The sequence below is a fragment of the Polypterus senegalus genome, chromosome 1 (assembly GCF_016835505.1).
Source record: "Polypterus senegalus isolate Bchr_013 chromosome 1, ASM1683550v1, whole genome shotgun sequence".
In the NCBI taxonomy this organism is placed as follows: Eukaryota; Metazoa; Chordata; class Cladistia; order Polypteriformes; family Polypteridae; genus Polypterus; species Polypterus senegalus.
The window spans coordinates 329,800,271-329,823,772 of record NC_053154.1 but is presented as its reverse complement, the minus strand read 5'-3'; the positions used below and the strand labels follow the sequence as shown (position 1 = coordinate 329,823,772).

Below are 23,502 nucleotides of genomic sequence, written 5' to 3'. Positions count from 1 at the left end.
AGATCACTACACTGGCATCCTCCACAAATAACCTGATGATGTGGCCATTTAAACCTTCACCATTTAGGATTTTGTAGTTTATGCATGTCTGTCAGTCTGCACATGGATTTGCTTCATATACACTAACTAACTATGGGTAGAAGCGTCCACAAAACAAACTCCCAGAGGCAGATGTTCGGCCGATCACATTATTCCTGGCTGAAATAATCTGTGTCCATTTTTCAGGAAATTTCAGGTTGACGTGGCTTGACCTGACTTGATTACAGTACCTATTCAGTGAAACCAGAAATACAGAAATTAAAAGTAGACACTGAATTTTCGCACAGGAATTAAGATTTGACAAATTCAGTCCTGTAAAGTGACCTTTCTCATCTTTGGGGGTCACTGCCTGAGATTGAGCAGCATTCTGGAAACAAGATAACAAAACAAATCTTGAGAAGCTGAGAGCAGAGCATAACAGTTTTTATTTTTGGAAAAGTCAGCAAATACTCATACACACAGTGAATTTGTGAAATATGGATTGACATGTTTTCTTTCGTTATCAAAGAAGAAGCCTTGAAAAATGAAGCACAGGAAAAACTAAAAAAAAAAAACATTCCAAATGTTGGCTGGAGATTTTCTTAGAAAAGAGTGGCATACTAAATGACAGCACTCTGTGGGACACAGTCGCTGTCAGGCCCCTTCGTGTTCACCAGCTTGTGGGTGCAGTCCTTGTTCACCACAACTTTACAGGATTCGGGGAGACCAAAATAAGTTGGAACTCTGTTATTAAAAAAAAAAACATAGTCAATATCACACACACACACACACACACTGCTATAATCATCCTAAAGCTCTTTCCACTTCCAGGGCTGTCATTGCACATTTTTATAATGTGAGCTGTAGATGGTGAGCACTCACTTGGGCTCACAGAGAGTCAGTAATGGGGACTGAACTTGAAGAGTTTTGATTTTTATTGTACAAACACAACCCACAATGCTTTTCATTTTTATATTTTTAAAATATAACCCTTGACACGAGAAGTGAACATACCAGAGGCACACATGGAGTTACAGGAAACTGAAACATTTTGACTCACTGGGCTCCATTTCAACAAGAATTCTTGATAGTCCGTTTAGTTATATATCTTTCATTTAAGGGGTGTTGCACACATTTGGTCACATCATGTAGAAATGACAACGTTTTTTCTACATGGTCCCCTATAATGTTTGGGACACAGAAACGGCAGGCCTATTAAAGAAGTTGTCATATTTAGGACTTTGTCGCATATCCCTCACATGCAATGACTGCTTGAAGTCTGTGATTCACAGACATCAGCAGGTGCTGAGGATCTTCTCTGGTGCTGCTCTGCCAAGCCTCTAATGCAGCCATCTTCAGCTTCCTGCTGGTTTTGGGGGCTCACCCTCTTAAGTGTTCAGCATGTGGAAGGCCTGATCAGTTGGTTTTAAATCGGGTGACTGACTTGGCCTTTCAAGAATTTTCTATTTTTTTAACTTTGAAAAACTCCTGTGTTGCCTCAGCAGTATGTCTGGATTGTTATCTTATTGTAGGATGAAGCGCCGTGCCATGTGTTTGTAGGCATTTACTGGGACTTGAGCAGATGTTTCTACGTCTCAGAATTCATTGTGCGTCTGCCGTCAGAAGTTCCATCATCAATGAAGAGAAGTGTGCCAAGACCTGTTGCAGCCATACACACCGAAGCCATTCGGCCAGGTTTATACTTCACACATGGTCCTGCGGAGACTTTACTTTTACGTAAACCTGGAAGACTCCACAAGGTTGCAGTGCAAGATATCATCACGGTGAGAAAACAACATTTGGGTTCACTGTGTTGTAAATTGCCTGAAACATCCATTAAATTCCCAGAACATCTTGCCACAATATCTCTGAAAAGGATGTTTAATGATTACATCCATCAATCCTGGGAGGCAGCCATTCCAGCAAGCATCAGAAACGAGGCAGAAACGATCCCTGGATGGGGCGTCAGCTCATCACAAGGTGAATACAAGCACTCACATACACACTCTGGCGTCATTTTAGTGTCACCAAACCCGCAAATCTGCATGTCCTGGGAAGGAAACCAGAGCACACTGTGGAAACCCACCAGGAAAACATGCAAACTCCAGGCAGGGAACACCAGGGACGTGACTCCCAGTGAGGCAGCACCGCCACAGTGTCGACCCACATGTGTAATTATTAACAGTATTCATTATTTAAATGAAGTTAACAATTTACCTGTAAAATGTAACATACATACTTTAATATATTCCATCATGAAAATGATATCAAGTAGAAATTTTGGAAATCTAAATGTGCAGAGAGCTGGAATATCATAAATTGAACATGTTCTGTGTGGCAATCACTGCCTGCTCAGTGTTGTCAGCTCCAGAAGCACATAGCGGTTAACTACTGGGTTGGTTTTCAGATGACATTTACGACATTCTTCTGTGATGACAAAATAAACTATGAGATTAAAGTTGAAGTTTCCACTTTAATCCATCCATCCATCCATCCATTATCCAACCCACTATATCCTAATTACAGGGTCATGGGGTTCTGCTGGAGCCAATCCCAGCCAACACAGGGCGCAAGGCAGGAAACAAACCCCAGGCAGGGCACCAGCCCACCGTAGGGCACACACATACACCCACTAGGGACAATTTAGGATTGCCAATGCACCTAGCCTGCGTGTCTTTGGACACGGGGAGAACATGCAAACTCCATGCAGGGAGGACCCGGGAAGCAAACCCAGGTCTCCTTACTGTGAGGCAGCAGCGTTTCCACTTTAATCACAAAATGGATATTTTTTTCTTCACTGTGTTCCTAATTTTTTTTCTCTGTGGTTAAAATGCACTTCTGTACATTCGGATGTTTTTGCAAAGGTGCAGAGCAAAAAAAAAACAAAAAAAGACGTCACAGAAGGTGCTATTTGAGACTTTTAAAATGTATCGCGTCATTACAATGGGGAATATGCAATACTTGTATTGCCTTTGCAAGAAACAGATGAAGAAAAACTGCACAAATGCATTTGTATGTCAGCATTTAAGTTTGATGATTTGCTTCATCACATTGAACCGTTCATCAAACATCACAGCACGCACACTGGTCCATCTGCAAAGCGGCTTGCTGTCATATGTTGATAGCAAACAGAGACTCTCACGTCAAATTCCAATTTTAACACACTACGACCTCTGATTTTTTGCTGGCACTGCAACTCTCGCATACATTGCGTTAATTTCTGAGGATGTGCTCAGAGGAAGGGTAAATGAACGCTAGGTACTCATGGCAGCCATGATGTGTGTGCGTGTTCTGAGCGTGAAGTATAAACTGGTCCTAACACCCATAGCACCAGTGTTGTGCATGAACTAGTTCAAAAGCGAATGTTCATTGGACAAGCTAATTTTTCTAAGAACGGTGAATTTAACATAACGTATTTGCAAGTGAAGAGCTTGAACGTGAGCTAGTTTAGTTTTATATGACATTCTGGATCGGGTTTAGGTCTGTTAATGTAGGGGTGGAACCGAATCTGAATACAGTATTCGGATAAGCACAAATAGTGGATTTTTACAAATATTTATTTCGTATGAATATTTTGACATTTATTTGTATTTGGAAAAAATAATGTCGAATCAAATTGGCACTATCTGTGTCTGCCTGCTTGTACTTAAGCTGCATCCCTGCTCACACGAGCACAAGGTGAAGCTCCGCTTTTGCTTTTAGGAAAGTGTTGTACTTCACGAGGCCACTTTATATATTTCCCCATTGGACTTGCAATATGTGACGAGAATTTTGACCGGCAGTGTAATAAGTTAGTTCACCTACATGCTGGTTCCACAGTCACCATTTGTGTCACACAGTTGGAAATAGAGCGGTAATTTGTATGAATACTTGCATCTATTTAATTTCTTTTTTGACCGGGAGGATATTAGCATATATGGTTATATGTGTTTGTTGCTGCGTGTAATTCAATAAAGTCTATTTAAATAAAGAAGTCATCTTAATTATTGTATTTTATTCATGAACACTGTAATAGTCTAATATAAGACATGAAAAACTGAAAAGAGTAAACTCATGGGTCATTTGTTCTCACTCCTTGAAAAATACAAAATGAACTGAACATGAACTACAGTAGTTCAAAATTGACATGGTGAACTATGAACGTGAATTTATTCCTTTTAATCTGTGTGAACTGAACTCTGAGTGAGTTCTTGTGAGGTGTGAACTTGCACATCACTGCCCAGCACCATGTCTAACAGATGAGGTGGTCTGCTTTGGATCTTGGGCAGTTCCTTTCTGTCTGCACACTTTGCTCTTGTCATCACTGATGCAGGGTCATCTTTGTCTCAAGACCTTTTTCCAGAATTCTGCAGGCTCTTTGAAGTACTTTTTCTCAAACTGCAATCTGGCCATCTTGATTTTCAACTAACTAGTGGTTTGCATCTTGCAGTGAGGCCTCTGAGGTTCCGTTCATGAAATCTGAAATTTGTCATTTTAAGCTAGGAGCAGAGGAGTAAATTAAGGGAACAATGTGCCTTTGTCCAAAACATTATAAGGGGGGGCCCTGTATCTACAGTACAGCTGTTTTCACAAATTTGTACCACTGGAGCAGACGCCAGATGAGTGAAGCTCAGTGAATCGAAGGCCTGAACTGAACCAGCAGGCTTGTGGGTTTCGACTTCACCAAACTGCCTGGCACATTTTTTAAAGCACCTTTCATTTAGGAATCCCTCTGAGCTTATTAAGTCGGGTCAAAAGGGTACATTTGTAATTAGGGCTGTAGGGTGGCACAGTTTTTAGCAAAGTATCTTAAAATGTATTTCACATTTCTTTAGATTGTCTCATATTTCAGATATCTTAAATACAAATTTGCCACTCATTCATTTCCTTATATCTTAAAAAACAATTTCTCCTCCATTTGAGACAGCCGTCCATTTTCTTGACTTGACTTATCCAAAGCAGTGTTGTGGGGAAGCTGGTCCCTATCCCAGTAAGCATCAGGTGCAAAGCAGAAGCAGCCTCCTGGTGGACCACCAGCCTATTACAGGGGAGCACACAGACACCAATCCACCTAACCAGCATGTCTCTGGACTGTGCAAGGAAAGCAATGGGGCTTGGAGAGGACATGTAAAGTCCACACAGTGAACCTCAGTCTCCATGTTGTAAGGCAGCAGCACTGCCACTGTGCCACCGTGTTCCATTTCAGACATCACAATAATCGTAATAACTGATTCCATGTATATAGCGTTTTTCTCTCTACTCAAAGTGCTTTACATAGACAGAGATGATACATTTCAATTGAATGCGTTTAAGGGTATCTGAAATATATTACAATATCTATAAAAAGTTTTTAATTTAAAAAACATGATATACATCATATATATAAATGTCTACGCGTGGAAGTGTGTGTGTCTGTCTAACCCAGAAGTGAGACGTGTAGTCGGGGTAAGGGCTCCACCTCAGATTAAACAGAAAACTTGCTTAGCCGCTAATAGATAACACAAGCGAGATGAGCCTGTTAGCAAAACGAAACCTCCGAAGAAAGATAAAGTCACTTAGCAGCTGACATTGGCCACATGGTATTCCTTTTGCTTTTCCTCCCGCCACTAATATAGAAGCGAGGCCAGCATGTCAGCAAAACGAATCCTCCTAGAAGAGAGACACCCAAACTAATTCCATTCAATAGCCTGACATCTCTACATTTCATTTTTTTTCTGATGATTTCAGTATTTTCTAGGACTCCAGGCTTTTGACAGCACGGGCTTACACAGCTAGTATATTATAATCTACTCTATACAGAATATATAAAATCCTAAGCCTGCAATGATTTTGTGCAATGATTTTATGTGATGGTTTTATGTGGCGCTTTTTGTCATGCTTTAAATCGGGCTTATTTTAAAACCTATACACATACATGTTTGGTATCATTCTTTTGAGAATGTATTGAACTTTAATGTGATGTTGTTAGATTTTCAGATTCTTATTCTATTTTTAAATTATAAACTAAAAAAATATCAAAAACTCATGTCCTGCCTTAACTTAACCAAGAGTGCCAAGAGATTTAACCAGGCCCGGGGCTGGAAATAAAAGACAAAGAGTAGGACAGCTGCTGACCGAGCAAAGAGGAGGTAAAAATAAAACTGTGTTTGTTTCTCATTGTATTACCATTTAAGAGGGGGTTTCAGAGAAGCAATCGCGTGTCCTTGATGTGCGTTCAGCCCCCCCTTCACAACACAAGTGGCAGACTGGCCGCAGCTTGGGGTTGAGCGCCGAAGGTGCCAGGGGGGCTTGCACCCCTAGTAATATTATATTATAATTAGGGGCAGTATGACAGAACAGTGGTAGCGCTGCTGCCTTGCAGTAAGGAGACGAGGGTTGATGTCACAGGTCCTGCCTGCATGGAGTCTGCATGTTCTCCCCGTGTCTGCGTGGGTTTGCTCCCGCTGTCTAAAGACATGCAGGTTAGGTAAAGTCAGTGACACAAAATTGTCCCTATTGTGTGGTTTGTGTGTGCTTGGCATGCAATGGACTAACGCCCTGTCCAGGGTCTGTTCCTGTCTTGTGCCCTATGTTAGCTGGGATAGGCTGCAGCCAGACCCGCCACCCTGGTGTAGATGAAGTGGGTTAGAAAATGACATGACATGAATATCATTATGACCTCATTTAAATTATAATTAGAATGCAATGGTGGCACAGTGTTTAAGAACTGCCACTTCAAGGAAGCAGCATTCTGGATATAAATTGCACAACCAGTCCGTGTCTGTGTGGAGTCTGCATGTCCTCTCCTTGTCTGTGTCAGCTGCTCTTGTTTTGTATTCTCCCACATACCCCATACTTGTTAGGCTAAATAGCGACTCCAAACTGGCCCAGAGTGGGTATGAGTGGGTCCTGTGATGGATTGGCTCCCTGTTCAGGTCTGCGCCCAGCTTGTACCCAGTGCTGCCTGGACAGATGCACAACGACCCTAAACTGGATTAAGCCAGTTTGGGAATGTGTTTGTAGATTTAAACAACTCCACATTTACCAAGTTTGATATTGAGAAATGTCTCCATATACAAAAGTAAACTTGATGAGAGCAGAGCCGTTCAGCCGACAATGCTTCTTCAATCTCCTGTCCCTAATTCAATAGATGTCAAAATAACTGACAATAATTACCTTAATTTGAAAGAAGTCAATGTAATGGTAACAATTCAGAATAGGGACTGTAAGCACTTGCTATAGCGCATGTTAGTCACTTCATCCTGCGCAATACAAAGTCCAAAATGCTGTTAGAAAGTGTCATTAGTGCTTTAAAAGTCTTATTAAGACCACCCAAAATGTCTCCTGAGTCTTTGTGAGCAGCAGTAACTGACTACGCTGCAGTAGGTGGCCACTATTCTCAAGTTTTATCAAATTATCCAAGATGTGTGCAGTCCATTTTAAATGTAAGCCTGCTCTGTGGGGCACTATGGGACAGCCAGGTCTGACGCAGGATTAAGGGGTTCTTTAATTCTGTGCCTTTGAGTCCCAAGTTTGGGAAGTGTGCATCAATTTAGGGTCCTCCATCAATGATAAATAAAGGATACTTACAGATTGCAGCAATGTGCTCCACTCCTGTCACAGCTACAATCATAGCAGTCTTTGCTGTTCCATCTAGAACCAAAGGGGTGTAAAACACCTTTATCATCACGGCAGCCTGAAAAGAGCAACAGGGTGTTATACATCTGTTTAAAATCAAACATTAAGAAGTCACTTCACTCCCCATGTTATGGTCATGGAGATCAACTGGCTCATGGCAGGAACTACTCCATTAGTGAAGATCGTCTTATAGGTTTGTCTTAAAGCAGCAGCACAAGCATGGCTGCATTTTTTATTTTTTTTTACTTTTTACAGAGGCTCTTCAAATGTCTAAATATAGAGATGAATCACACACACAACCTCTGGTCTAATGACACACTAGGATGAATAAAAATGACAAAAATTCAAATTAAACAGTTCCAGTCCCAGTGAGGCGCTATACAGGCGTATTGCTGTTGGTATAAAGGAGCCCCCGTCGCATTTCTTGACACACATCTGCTGAATAATTCGTTGGTTAAAAGTCCTTAATGTTGGTGTGTCACAGAGAGGATGCGCAGCTCTGTTCATAATGGCACTCGGTTTTGTCTTAATCTTCTCCTTTGCGGCTACCTCCAAGTGGTCCAGAGTGAGTACTATGACTGCGCCCGCCCTTTTAATTAGCTTGTTCAATCGACGGGCTTCTCTAGAAGTGATGTTACCAACCCAGTACACCACAGCATAGAAAATCCCATTGGCCATCACAGAGTTGTAGAAGATGTGAAAGACATCACTTCCCACATTAAAGGAACGCAGTCTTCAAATGAAAAAGAGACTGCTTTGCCCTTTCTTGTATAGTTCTTCTGTGTTCTATGACCAGTTCAGCATGTCATTGATGTGGACCCCTAAGTATACTGCTCAAAAAAATTAAAGGAACACTTTTTAATCAGAGTAGAGCATCAGGTCAATGACATTTCTGGGCTATTGATCTGGTCAGTTAAGTAGCAGAGGGGGTTGTTAATCAGTTTCAGCTGCTTTGGTGTTAATGAAATTACCAACAGGTGCACTAGAGGGGCAACAATGAGATGACCCCAAAAACAGGAATGAATGGTTTAACAGGTGGAGGCCACTGACATTTTTCCCTCTTCATCTGTTTTTTCACTAGTTTTGCATTTGGCTATGGTCAGTGTCACTACTGGTAGCATGAGGCCATACCTAGACCCTACAGAGGTAGCACAGGTAGTCCAGCTTCTCCAGGATGGCACATCAATACGTGCCATTGCCAGAAGGTTTGCTGTGTCTCCGAGCACAGTCTCAAGGGCATGGAGGAGATTCCAGAAGACAGGCAGTTACTCTAGTATAGGTGGACAGGGCCGTAGAAGGTCCTTAACCCATCAGCAGGACTGACCGGTATCTGCTTCTTTGGGCAAGGAGGAACAGGATGAGCACTGCCAGAGCCTACAAAATGACCTCCAGCAGGCCACTGGTGTGAATGTCTCTGACTAAACAATCCGAAACAGACTTCATGAGGGTGGCCTAAGGGCCCAACATCCCAGCACCGTGGTGCTCGATTGGCATTTACCATAGAATACCAGAGTTGGCAGGTCCACCACTGGTGCCCTGTGCTTTTTACAGATGAGTGCAGGTTCACCCTGAGCACATGTGACAAACATGAAAGGTTCTGGAGAAGCCGTGGATAATGTTATGCTGACTGTAGTATCGTTCTGCATAGCCAGTTTGGTGGTGGATCAGTGATGGTCTGGGGAGGCATATCCATGGAGGGATGCACAGACCTCTGCAGGCCTGACAATGGTACCTTTACTGCAATTAGGTATTGGGATGAAATCCTTGGACCTGTTGTCAGACCCTATGCTGGTGCAGTGGGTCCTGGGTTCATCCTGGTGCATGACAATGCCCGGCCTCATGTGGCGAGATTATGCAGGCAGTTCCTGGAGGATGAAGGAATTGATACCATTGACTGGCCTCCACACACACTTGCCTGACCTCCATCCAATAGAGAACATTGGAACATTATGTTTTGGTCCATCCGACACCACCGGCTACACCTCAGACTGTCCAGGAGCTCAGTGATGCCCTGGTCCAAATCTGGGAGGAGATCCCCCAGGACACCACCTGTCGTCTCATTAGGAGCATGCCCCGCCCACCCCCACGTTGTCAGGTATACATAAAAGCACGTGGGGGCCATACAAACTGCTGAGTACGATTTGGAGTTGATGCAAAGAAATTTTGGCAAAATGGATGAGCCTGCCTACCACATCATTTTTTCACTTTGATTTTTGGGGTGTCTTTGAATTCAGCCCTCTGTTGGTTGATAATTTTATTTTCCATTAAATGATGTGGCATACTTTTGTTCCTAAAACATTACCAGTCCATATCAGTAGAGATAGCTAGCAGGATTTTTTCCCATTGAGATCTGATGGGTTTTCAAAGTGTTCCTTTCATTTCTTTGAGAAGTTTACTTTTAGGAGTTGACCACCTCTACATCTACACCTTGAATATTGACCGGACACAGAGGCTCTTGGGTGCGTTTAAAGTCTATAAACAGTTGGTTTTGCTGATGTTAAGAGGCAGACAAATCTGCACAAGTTCTCCCCTGTACTCCTCTCCAGTGTCTCATCTCTTATCATTACACCACATATATGCAGAATCATCTGAGAATTTCAGCAAGGGAACTGGCCTGCTGTTATATTTTATAATTACAGGTATACAGAGTGAAGACAAAAGCAGACAGGCCTGTTCCTTGTGGAGCTCCAGTGTTGTTACTTGTCCCCCATGAATAGCAGCGAGTGATGGAGGGCAGTTGCTGAAACAGCATTTGTGACCAAATGGTGAGGTGAATAAAGGCAGCTGAAGTGTAAAGTGTGTCCATTTTCATAAAGAAGAAATCAATTTAATGTGCCATATTAGGGACGGTTCTTTATAAGAAGACAATAACAGCATTATAGCATCTCATTCTAGTGATCGAGCAGGACAGGAAGTGATGATAGTCATCAAACAGTAAACTATGACATGAGCTCAGAATGTGTGGTGAGCTTTCAAAGCTGTCATTTCCTGAACCTCCAGGGCACAAAGCCGACGTCAGCTCAGCAAATCTCCAGCAGATGATCCCTTACAGCAGGGGTTCTCAACGTCGGTCCTGGGGACCCCCTGTGGCTGTGGGTTTTTGTTCCAACCAGCTTCTGGTTTTAATTGGAATCCTGGGCTAATTAAGTGAACTGTTATTTCCTAGATTAGGGTTAGGGTTAGGGTTTTCTTTTTAGCCATATATCCATTTTGATTTTCATTCTACTTTTCCAGGTGTTCTAATTGTTTAATTAACACCTTATTTACTAATTAGTTAGTCTGATGCTAAAGTAGTTGCAGCCTTTCATGATTCAGTTTCGTTTGCCTGGGTGTCTGCTCTGCTCGTTTTTAATTGTCATTAATAAGATAAAATGAAGGAAGCAAACTGCACAGAGAAAGGGTGAAATATAATGAAATCAACAAAAGGGAGTTAAACATTTAAATCTATACCAAAAGCAGAAATATTTCTAAATGTAAAAATCATACCTCTGTGCTTTGTTAATGTAGAATAAGAGAAGAGAAAAAAATACCAGCTAATTAATTGAGATCAGTGTTAGCAGTTGTCACTGATTTATAAATCTGGTTGGAACAAAAACCTGAAGCCACAGTGGGTCCCGAGGATCTGTTCATTTTGCCTTGAGAGTTGTCGTGTAAATCTGCGCCTGCACCTGAGGAGCGTTGTGCAAGAACAAAGTCGTTTGTCCTGCTGTGTTGTATTTCTGAGGTTGCAGTGGTATGCAGGTTGGCCATCCAGCTCTGTGAAGTGGATTACTAGTCTTCTGTTTTCTATGTTGTATTTACCACCTTTTTTGGCTCCCATTGCACACTTGAAGGTGATCTCTTTTTGTCTTTTGGAACTTTCCTTCCCAAGATTTCTTCTATTTTTTCCCTACAAGGGTCTTTTTATTTTTGGAATTTTTTTCTCGTCTTCTTAGAGGGTTAGGACTGGGGGTGTCAAAAACAGGGCCTATAAAAGCCCATTGACGCATTCCTTGCGTGATTTTGGTTGGTTGGGAGCATGCACTGACCTCACCCACCACATGACGAACCACCTGGATTGTGACCCGAGTGCAGCGGGTGACACCTCAGCGCCACACTGTAACAGTATGAGTTTTTTTATGCTGGCTGGGGTGCCAGTCCTGCCACTAACCCCCAAGTTTTTCCTTTAAGCTGTGGTTGTTGTTGCTCATAAGTGCCAACATGTTACATGTAATGGAAGTACAGTACATGCAGTCTGATATTAGTTATGATCAGCTGCTGGTTTTATTTCTGCTATTGTACATCAAAGTATAATTTAAGCCACAAAGGCACTGTGCAAAAATGATGCCAATCTTTAGGAATCCTTAAAGAGCATTGTAAATGACACCAACCAGAATCTGCCCACCAAACATGAAACAAGGTTTCTGGACAACAAACCTCAGGTTGCTTTGCTCTCCAGTATGTGGATGTGTGCTCTCCATATTTTCAGGGGGCTTGTCTTGACTTCTCAGAGACTACTTGCTGCTCTTCCTTAGTGGGCTGCTCAAGTCTTAGCTACTCCTTCGCTTTGACATTACACACTAGTGTTTTTTTTTTTGTGTCCCCTCAGAAAGGCTAGGTTGGTCCAAACAGATTCAAGCCCAGCAACCACCTCTGCCCTGGGCATCCATTGTACACAGCAGTCCGAAATAACAACAAAAAGGAGTTTTGTTAACAAACAAAAAAATAAGTAACATGAAGGAACAACAAAGGAAGAAAAACCGCAGACATCTCTGCGCTCAGGGTCATGTAAACAGTAGTAATCCCTCACTACACTGTTGCTCCTGGTCTTCCTGCTCAACGTCCAGCTTTTTGCATTCCTTCCTCTTCAAGCGCTCACCTCTCGTCACCTGACTCTAAGCGTATTGGTCAAGTAAAGACATGCCCTTTTAAACAGTACCCCTTACTACTTCCAGGTACCTTATAGTAAATATTTCTGGGTTCCCCGATCACATCATCAGTCTCTGATCAGCTCCACCATCCCAACTAGTGTACTGGAGTGGACCAGAGTGGATGTTCAACCCAGTACCCTTCTGAGGCTATAACACATACCCCTGTGGCAGTCAGTGATGCAAGAGGGATCTCAGGCTCTTCTCTTCTTGAAAAGAAAACACTTGGCAAAATGTTACATTTTCATTTAGATAAAAGCACAGCCCACACATTTATAAAATGAAAATAACTCATACCTTTGGGCAGTTTACCAGTAGCTGGATCAGGCCTGAGTGGCGCTGTCATACACTGACCATGGCACAGAGTGGCTGTCGCCAGAAGTCCCAGGGCTAAGCACAAGATGGCATTCTGTAAGAGACAGAAGATGACAAACTCAGTCACCGGATGAACATCACACTGACACAACGTCAAGGTTTCAAACGCTGAGTTTTCTCATGACACTGGTCTGCAAAACATTTCTCTTCTATCAAAAATGTATAGATGGAAGGGTTCTGAGTCCAAATCTGGCAAGAAAATGTCTCTATCACACATTCAGTTTTTGAGTGATGAACAGTTGTCACATGCATGCACATAGGGGACAACTTAATGGCTCTAGTGACTGTAATTCTACCACCACTCCAGGGGTTGGCGCTGTGTCCTGTTGCCTTTTTTCTTCCTCTCTCTGCAGACCAGGGGTCTCATGCATAATGCTGTGTGTAGAATTCACACTATAACATGACGTAAGCACAAAAGCAGAAATCTACTTACACACAAAAAAACCAGATGCATAAATTCGTGTGTTCGCCAACTTCCATGTTCTTCAGCTATAGAAATCCTGGTCAGCGTGAAAAGTAACGCACGTTCATGCGCCTGCTGTCCCGCCCCGTCTCCTCCCAGAATTACACCTCTTTGAATATGCAAATCAATATAAATAGCCCTTAAGAACAGCCTTCTGTGAAAAGACAATGACAACAGTATGAGGGAATAACAGCTCCAACCTCTAACCCAACTCCGTCTTTGGGCACCACGTCTGATCCCGTTGCCTTCATGTAGCTTTGCTTTCACTCCCTGAGCAGCAGTATGATGATTCCCTGAACTTTGCAAGGAAGGCAATTGCTGCAGTAGATGGACAACTCACCAATGAGTCCATGCCACCCAAGCCCTTCTTTGCGTTAACTAACAATGTGGTATACCAGGTGATGGAGGCATAAGGCAAGTCAAAGAGACAACTCCTTGCACCATTGGCTTGCCATTGCTAGATCTATGACCTGACTCACTCTAGTATATTTGCGCCCCAATTAGGGGCTGAAAAAAACTCTTGAGCAGATCACTGCATGCTTCTATTCACCGGGCACGAACAAAGAGGTGTGCTGGTTTTGCCGGTCCTGTCCAGACTGACAATTTAACACAAATTCCCCAGCAGGACAGCACAACTCTTGTCCTGTTGCCAATAATAGATACCCCTTTCAAGCAGATCAGCATGGACATTGTCGACCCACTCAAACCCTAGGCACACAGATACAAGTATGTCCTAGTGGATTATGCCACTGGCTATCCAGACAGCATAGTCCTCCGGACAGCTACCTCTAAAATAATTCCATGGAAATTTGTAGGGGTCTCTGCATGAATTAACATCCCAAAAGAACCAAAAGAACTTTCATGTCCAGGACCTTCAAGGAGATCGCAATACTGCTCTGCATCACTCACCTCTGTCTAGCACACTCAGACAGATGGATCAGTTGAGTGTTTTAACCGAAAGCTCAAAAAAATACTGAGTAAAGTAAGGCTGAGAATGGGACCAGCTATTCCCCCTTGTCCTGTTTGCATTCCAGGAAGTGTTGCAGGCCTCGACTGGGTTTTTCACCTTCAAATTCTTAAATGGAAGGGTGCCCCAGGGTTTCTTCGGCCTGATTCGAGAGGTGCTGATAGTTGCCCCATCCCATAACAACCTTGAATATATCACAGAGCCTCTGCTTTGAGAGGCTCCAACCCTTGGTGTGGGATCACATGGAGAGGGCTCAGCGCTCCGAGGCCCAGGTGGAAGATCGAGGTTCCAGTCTCTGCTATTTCCGTTCGATGGACCAAAACATGGTGCTCATTCCCACATCACATTCTAAACTTTTGACACACTAACACTGAACCTTGTGAAATTAGAGAACAAAAGGGCCTAGTTGACTACCTAGTGCACCAGCCTAACCGGCGGCGGAAAGAACATGTCTACCACGTTACTGTCCTCAAACCCTGGTGCAACAGGGAGGGAACTGACCCCATAGCTACTCTCGCCTGATTGCTGTTTACGGTCACTGGACAGCTAAATTTTGGGGATGATCTTATGCCATGAACGAGAGAGGAGCTGGCAACTGTGATTGCCTTTGTCTCAGGTGTGGTAAGTACCAACTTCCCTGAAATCCCATGACATTGTCTCCCCACTACCAGTACCCAGAGGCAAGGAGAATCAAGGTGGAACTCAAAATCCAGAAGATACTGGACCTGGAGATTATAGAAGAGAGCCACAGCCTGTACTTGAGGGGCAACTTTTTCTAATAGCCAATAGCATGTTGCCTGATGGAGCTGCCACTGTACAAAAGATAAACAGCTGCAGCGGGTACAACAGCACTCTCTGTCTCTTTATTTCTCTTTGCAATTTTGTTATGATATGTAAAATATGAGGCATCAGACAGACAAGGTTTCCTTCCGCTTGTGAGGTTCACAGCCCACATGGAGCCTAAACAGCACCAGCACTTGGACCAGCACTAGGAAAAAGGTTAATAGCTTTGCCCTGTTCATTCTGTTTTAGTACATAAAACACGAGACATCAAAACACTCATGTTCCTTTTTCTTTGTTTCTATAATCATTCACTGGTTGTCAGCTCTTGGGCACACAGAGCCCACCCCTCCAACTAATAAGAAAATCAAACAGATTTTATCATAGCCAGTTGCAGCCTAGTTGTTCATATCACATTACATGATTGTCTTTACAGGAGAGTGCCTCCAACTGGCTAAGATTTTGTACATGAAGGCTATGACTAAAACAATTGCTAGAAAAGTCATCTAACTTGACATGGGCTTAAGTTTCTTTTAAAAATGATCATTCTCTACACTGCTTGGGAGACGAGCTCCATGCTTGTTTTTTAACTCACAGCACCTGTTGATGAAGTTTATTCTTTTTTAGCTTGTGGTTATGACTTCAGAGCGTTTTGCCAAAGGAGAAACTCCCATAAGTGAATTCAAACGTGTTAAAGGGGGTATTTAGGATATCCTTAATCAGGCTGCCCACTTTATCCCACTTTTGCATGCTTGTACCGCTGTTGTGATGTAAGATTTTGCATATAACTTGATAAATGTTTTGTATGTCTTTATTTATAATTTAGGCAAACCAAGTGGTGAGAGGTATTCATGTTTGCACAACCCCCAACCCTTTTTACGACTGTCTCTTTGTAATTTTATGACAGGATTTGGGGGGATGTGTCTTAAACCAGTTTGATCTCCCACACAAAGCCAGGTTAGTGTAATATATGGTCTTGGGGGGGGTAGGGCAGGAGATAAGATGTTCTATTTCACCCATTGGTCTGAGGTATGGCTGTTTGGAATTGGCTTGTCTCAGAGGCCTTCAAGTACCATGATATCCTATTGAATCTAGGAATTGGAGAGAACGTCTATAAATGTACTTGCTCAACCACATTCTCTCTCTCTCTCTCTGACTGACTCACATATGATGAAGAAGCATCTCTCTTGCTAACCTGTGAGGATGAAGACAACACAATGAAGAGCACAGCTCAGCAGCCATATTGAACAGACATGTGGCTGAAAGCTGAGCACCAATGATGCCTTAACTAGAGACATTTTAAGTAACTGCAAGTCTGTGTGCCACCTGAATTACACATCACCATTTTATCAGGTTGTATGGTTGCCAATATTCAAATGTACTTTGCATTTTGTTGTTATTTATGAATATTATCAGTAATACAATATTTTATGTGTAACTTAACTCCTGCTTGTCTTTTTACTACATCTAATTGCCTGAGGTTATAGATATAGAAGGGAAGGTGGGGATAAGTTATATACAGTGGTAAGTCTGTGAGATTAGGCATTCTAAGGCTACATATTAATAATACAATAGGGGACAGTAGAGCAATATATATATTACTCTACCAAGATAAAACAACCACATATACTCATGGACAAGTTCTCCTGCTTATAAGTCGGGACTTGATTTTATCGTATAATTTCTGGTATTTTATAATGTCGCTCGTATATGTTGAATACGGAAAACTCATTGGTCCAAGGCATCATGACATGCTAACACTCACCTGAGAGAGAAACCACGGAGCACACTGCCTCTTTTTCGATGTGGGTGCGGCAATGTGCCATATCAGCGTGTGCTGCTAACATCTCTCTCTCTCTGTATTGTGTCTATGTCACCACACGCTGATACCTGAACTATTCCAAAGCAAGTTTTGCACTGTTTTGTGTTTTTTATATCTCACACTCTCATACACCTTTATCGTAAGAGCATCCCTTATCCACGATGGAGCATTCGATCAGAAGAAAATATGAAGCTGGTTTTAAATTAAAGGTTGTTGAAGTGGTGAAAGAAATTGGTAACTGCACTGCTGCAACAAAATTTGATGTGTCTGAGAAACTGGTGTGAGATTGGAGGAGGCAAGAAGATGTAAAAAAAATTAAGTGTTGCACCTTTGAACAGGCATATAAGTCAGGGTTTGATTTTATGATTGATTTTTCGGATTTCAAGACCCGACTTATATGTGAGTATATACGGTAAATGCATTCGTTGGGAATTTCAAAGAAGAGTAAAAACCACTTCATTTCATTAGAGAACAGACAGAGAGTTCCAGTGTGTACCTGATTAGATGAAGAGCTTCACTTACATTTAAAAACTGATTGAAACAAAAACCTGCAGCCACAGATGGTACCCTGCACCAGGACTGCCCAGCTTTGCTCAGTCATTGTTAATTTTTTTAACCTTGCTGAAAGAAGAATCCGGAGGTTTAACATAAGACGAATATTTGGCAAATATTGACGTGTTGCATGTTGGTTGGACACGCCAAGTAAACCTTTCACTCTGCGTGTGACAACATAAGGGGCTTGGGTCTCACCAGGCTCTTCAATATTCTGATCAGTTTAGTTTAATCTTTTACAACTTTGTTATTTTTTAAAGCCTGTTCATTCCAATGTGGGGTTGTAAGGTATATTTCTTTTTGCCAGCCACGCCAAGTACAAAGTCAACTCAGATGTCAGATTCATTCCTCCGGCTGGCAGCTCAGTAAGGTACATGACGGCGGCCCGTGAGCACATCGTGGGATCAGAACTGTTGTTTTTTTTTTTCATAGATGTTTCATGTTGCCCTTTATCTCCCATAGAGTACTTTTTATCTTAAACTGTGTCTGCTGTGTTAAGTGAACTGTTCTGGCTAAGAATTTGGCTAAAAATAGAAGGCTGCCAGTTCACATTTCTGCCATGTGTACAATTCTATCTAACCACCTTCTGCACCATGCCTGTCACTATACAATATGATCAATGATGCATGTAAACCTCAAACCTTCAAAGGCACTCATTATAAATGTTTAATCCCTCCATTGAGGCAGTGCTGGATACAAGGCAGGATCCACCCTTGGAAGAGGTGCCAGCTCATTACAGGGCACAGTTAAACAAGCACTGCCGCTCACACATTTTGATATCTGCCAGTCGAGTCTTTAGGACTATCCAGAGTTAAACGACACTGAAGCAGGAGCTCAACTCATGTTTCTGGACTGTAAGGTAGCAGCGACAATCACCGCACCATCTCTAGGTAAAGATTCAGTTGTGCATCTTAATAGTATGTGTTGTGTTCCTGATGGTGCTACGCTAACTGTCCTAAAGTTAAAGGTGACTTATAAAATAAAGTTTACGTTCAAAAGGCAGCATAAGGTCACTAAGTTAAACTATTTTATGTAACACTGTTCTTCATAAATACCACCATAGTGACATCCCTGATTTTAATTTGGTGAATGTGAATCTAAGATGTCTTTAGAGGAGATTATTCTTGAATTATTTAATAAAAACTCGGAGGGCAGTTGTAACGCAGCGACTTTTACCCCAGCAGTTTCCAAGCTATTTAATAATCAGGATAGAATTGAGGGTGTAGAGGTGATTGAACCACTAGGGTCAAGTGACCATAATGTAATACAATTCTCAGTATTTTGTAAGAGTACAGATGCAAAGACTAAAATTGTTAAGTTGAACTTTAGTAGGGCTAATTTTGAGCAGATGCGACAAAGTCTAAGTAGGATAGACTGGGATAAGCTTTTAAATGTGGAGACAGTCGAGGAGCAGTGGAACAGGTTTAAAAGTGTTTTACATGTAATGCAGGACAGATACATACCTAAATTTGGAAGTAATAGGAAACTAAAAAAAAACTCCACAATGGATTAATAAAGATTTAAAAAAGAAGTTGCAAAGGAAAAAACTGCTGTATAAGGCATATAAGACTAATGACTGCAAAGAGAACCGTAGCGCGTATGAGAACATGAGGGCAACCATTAAGAAGGATATCAGAGAGGCTAAAAGACAGTTGGAGAGGAATATAGCAGATAAGGCGAAAGAAGACCCCAAGAGATTCTTTCAGTATTTTAGTAGTAAAAGAACAGTTAAGGAGGAGGTCAAGTTCATCAGGAATAGTAAAGGGGAATTAAAAGATACAGACAATGAAATAGCAGATGCCCTAAACTTACATTTTTCTGAGGTGTTTACAAGTGAGCAAGTGGATAACCTGCCAGAGGTAAACACAACTACTAAGGAGGTACTGAGGGATTTGGAAATTGTAGAGGGAGAAGTGCTGCTCAGATTAAATAAGATGAAATCAAACAAATCACCAGGCCCAGATAATATTTATCCTCGTGTTTTAAGGAGGCTAGTGAGTACATATATAAACCCTTGACACATATTTTTAGGAAGTCACTGTGCACTGGAGAGATTCCAAAGGACTGGAAAATGGCAAATATCATCCCATTATATAAAAAGGGTGACAGGGCAGATCCAAGCAACTATAGGCCAGTAAGCTTAACAAGCATCACAGGAAAATGAATGGAAGGAATTATTAAGGATTGAGCAACACATGACAAGGACAGGAGTTATTCTGAACAGTCAGCATGGGTTCAGAAGAGGGAGGTCGTGTTTTACTAACATGTTGGAATTCTATGAGGAGGCAACAAAAGGATACGATCAAAGTGGAGCAGATGATATTATTTATCTGGACTTTCAGAAAGCATTTGATAAGGTGCCACATGAGAGGTTGGGCATCAAGTTAAAAGAAGTGGGAGTTCAGGGTGATGTTTTTAGATGGGTGCAGAATTGGCTGAAACACAGGAAGCAGAGGGTGATGGTGCGAGGAACCTCATCAGAACTGGCCGATGTTAAGAGTGGTGACCACAGGGTCAGTGCTAGGGCCACTGCTATTTTTAATATATATAAATGATTTAGATAGGAATATAAGTAACAAGCTGGTTAAGTTTGCAGATGATACCAAGATAGGTGGATTAGCAGATAATTTGGAATCCGTTATATCATTACAGAAGGACTTGGATAGCATACAGGCTTGGGCAGATTTGTGGCAGATGAAATTTAATGTCAGTAAATGTAAAGAATTACACATAGGAAGTAAAAATATTAGGTTTGAATACACAATGGGCGGTCGGAAAATCGAGAGTACACCTTATGAGAAGGATTTAGGAGTCATAGTGGACTCCAAGCTATCAACTTCCCAACAGTGTTCAGAAGCCATTAAGAAGGCTAACAGAATGTTAGGTTATATAGCACGATCTGTGGAGTACAAGTCCAAGGAGGTTATGCTCAACCTTTATAATGCACTGGTGAGGCCTCATCTTGAGTACTGTGTGCAGTTTTGGTCTCCAGGCTACAAAAAGGACATAGCAGCACTAGAAAAGGTCCAGAGAAGAGTGACGAGGCTGAGTCGAGGACTACAGGGGTTGAATTATGAGGAAAGATTAAAAGAGCTGAGCCTTTACAGTTTAAGCAAAATAAGATTAAGAGGTGACATGATTGAAGTGTTTAAAATTATGAAGGGAATTAGTACAGTGGATCGAGACTTGTATTTTAAAATGAGTTCATCAAGAACACGGGGACACAGTTGGAAACTTGTTAAGGGTAAATTTCGCACAAACATTAGGAAGTTTTTCTTTACACAAAGAACGATAGACACTTGGAATAAGCTACCAAGTAGTGTGGTAGACAGTAAGACGTTAGGGACTTTCAAAACTCGACTTGATGTTTTCTTGGAGGAAACAAGTGGATAGGACTGGCGAGCTTTGTTGGGCTGAATGGCCTGTTCTCGTCTAGATTGTTCTAATGTTTCTAATGTAAAACTGTTCTCTAAAAGTGTCCAACAATGCGAGTCAGAACTGCTCCTTTATTAAAAATGATTGAGGATCACAAGATTCCAAAAGCGTGAATGCAAAAATGAGAAGATATTAGCGACTCGCTCAATGTGGCAGTCCTCATGGATTAGAGGCAGCACCTCGGGAGTGTCTTTGTCTAAAAATGACATCTTATGCACTCTTGTGAGGTTTGCATCTACAACAAGTTGGTGGTCACACTGCTGCAGCTGAGTGGGTTAAATCTGTATAAGAGACCCCTGAATAGGCTGTCTAGCCCACCTGTGTTGGAACTGTGTGGTGTGTGAACGCTGAGGGTCAGGAACAACAGGAGACCTGTAGATTGAAGCTTTTTATTCTTGGTGAGTAGGAAGCTGCAGCAGCTTCACATTACAGGGAATTTCTTTCTTTTATACTAGATCTGTTTACAAGTTTGAAGCAGAACTTATCATAGTAAGCTTTAGTGATCAATATCTTATCTTGTTTAGGCATGCAATGTTTTGCACAACAGCCAGGAGGAATTAGCTACATACCCAAGTCTTTAGGAATACGCTCAAAATAGTTGAAGCAAGAGTTCAGAAACCGGTCACAGCTGATTTCATAATATCACAGGGTGTTCTGTTATTATCAAGAGGTCAGCAGTTTCATAAAAATAATGCAAGTTAGTCCCTTAATACTGTGCACACAGCTTAATTCTTTTTCTGCATAAATGAGGAACAAATCATATAGCTCTCTGCAGCATGATTAATTCAAAATACAGTCCTTGATATTTGTGAGTTAAATAATAATATTTTATCTTCCTCAGGAGCTATGCTGTGTAATGCACGTCTGAAGAACTTTGGGATGGCATTTGTTATTAAGGGTGTTAGATCAAACTTACAGGTTAACATATTCCACAATGGTGAACTTCATCATCTTTCTCTTTAACATCCTTTACACCCCTGCCGGACTGGCCATTAGAGCATTTGGGCAATGCCCAGTGGGCCGCAGACTCTGATCTAGTTATGGGCCGGCCGTTTCATGAAATAAATTTTATGTACTTGCTACTGTTTGACAATAAAATTCATTTTCTAAACTACTCAACATTATCTGTCCGGTATATAGTCCTATATAATGTACCATATTACGTCATCAAGTTGTTTTAGTTGTCGAAACACAACGTTGCAGCGAAAAACTTGGTCAAAGCTGCCTTTTGCCGATTTCTGTTTCGATACCGCTACAATACGGTTAGAATATACATTATTGCAATTTATTTTATCTCATATCTAGTATTTAAATTCTAAGTTTAGATTATGTGTTATGCATTTTATTGTTCTCTGGTCATTGGCATGAGCGATGATTAGTGGTTTTCAGCTGCGATTATTAGTATGATGAAATAAAGTTATAAAGCACAGGATAGGAATTTTTCATATTAGGACGGAACATTAATAGTTTATCATTAAGTTAATGGAACATTTCAATCATGTGAGGTTTTCATTCTAACCTCGGTTATCATTTACTCCATTGCAAATGGGCAGCTACTAGCCTACCAGGACTACATGTTGACATTTGACATGTACTCTAATAACGTGTAAGCCGTGTTACAAAATTTTCATTATATATTAAATTTTATTTCTAAGCATGTCGTCAAATTTTAAGTTGTGCCTAAACAACAGTGTACAAATTAAGTTTGGCAACAGTTTAGAGTTTATATCTTAGGCTTATAGCCAGTAGCGAGCCGCGTATTTTAAGAAAATGACCATGAATAAAGGGCCGAGTGGGTCGACCTCGTCACCTCTCTCGTTGAAGGATGCCCAGGCCGATTTTGAGACCCAATCCGCTCCTGCCCCTGCCAATTTATCAAGCTGAAACTAATAAACTGCCTCCACTTATATAATGTAGTTTATGATTCTTAGTTCACTCCTGCAGTAAAGAAAAGTAAAGCGGCCTTACGACTAATAAAGCAGCGATGAGAGTTTCTGCACTTACCATCTCCACAGCTTTTTCAGTTTCCACAGGTGTAACGTGTCGAGTGATGGTCACTGCAGGCAGACAGCGTTTCTATAAGGAGCTGTCAGGAGGTCACGCCCTGCTACTCCAATTTCTTTCCAATAGCAAAAACACAAAAACAGGATGTCCCAGATTATTTATTTTTTGGCTGGTTCTTTTAAGTTGTTATCCCAAGTAAATATGGTTTCTGTTGGATAACAGGATGTTTGTAATGTTAATTGCATGCGCGCATGAAAAGTGAGCGCATGTGTTTTTTGCACATGTGTGAGAATAGTGTGCACCTTCGGTTGTTATGTTTTGTAAGCTGCTGTAACACACATTGTAGCCATTCATTATTGACAGAGAGTGTTGGCCCGTGCACTACGATGTCATCCAGGTACACACATACTCCTGACATCCCAGCCAAGAATGATGACATTATTTTCTGAAAACAACTGGGCACTGAACAAAGCCCAAATGGCATATGGGTATAACAGAACACCCCAAGGTGTGTGACAAATGCAGTGAAATCCCTACTATCAGGATGTAGTGGTATCTGCAGGTAGCCTTGTCGTAAGACCAG

The 23,502-nt window shown here is 41.7% G+C and overlaps 1 protein-coding gene across 1 annotated transcript; it reads right to left on the bottom strand.

Annotated features, from left to right (window-relative positions):
- Positions 1 to 440: 440 nt before the first annotated feature.
- Positions 441 to 23,010, bottom strand: LOC120516369 (beta-microseminoprotein-like). Its single transcript, XM_039737996.1, has 4 exons — positions 22,920 to 23,010; positions 12,819 to 12,930; positions 7,567 to 7,672; positions 441 to 762 (listed from the first exon to the last, which is right to left on the bottom strand). Exons 1-4 carry the CDS (start codon positions 22,920 to 22,922, stop codon positions 639 to 641), a joined length of 345 nt encoding a protein of 114 aa, XP_039593930.1. The 5' UTR covers positions 22,923 to 23,010; the 3' UTR covers positions 441 to 638.
- Between the last annotated feature and the right edge of the window lie 492 nt (positions 23,011 to 23,502).

Coding starts and splice junctions, on each gene's coding strand:
- LOC120516369 (XM_039737996.1), bottom strand. Junction 7,673..12,818: donor TACTGGTAAACTGCCCAAAG/GTATGAGTTATT, acceptor TGCTCTTTTCAG/GCTGCCGTGATGATAAAGGT. Junction 763..7,566: donor GGAGCACATTGCTGCAATCT/GTAAGTATCCTT, acceptor TTTTAATAACAG/AGTTCCAACTTATTTTGGTC.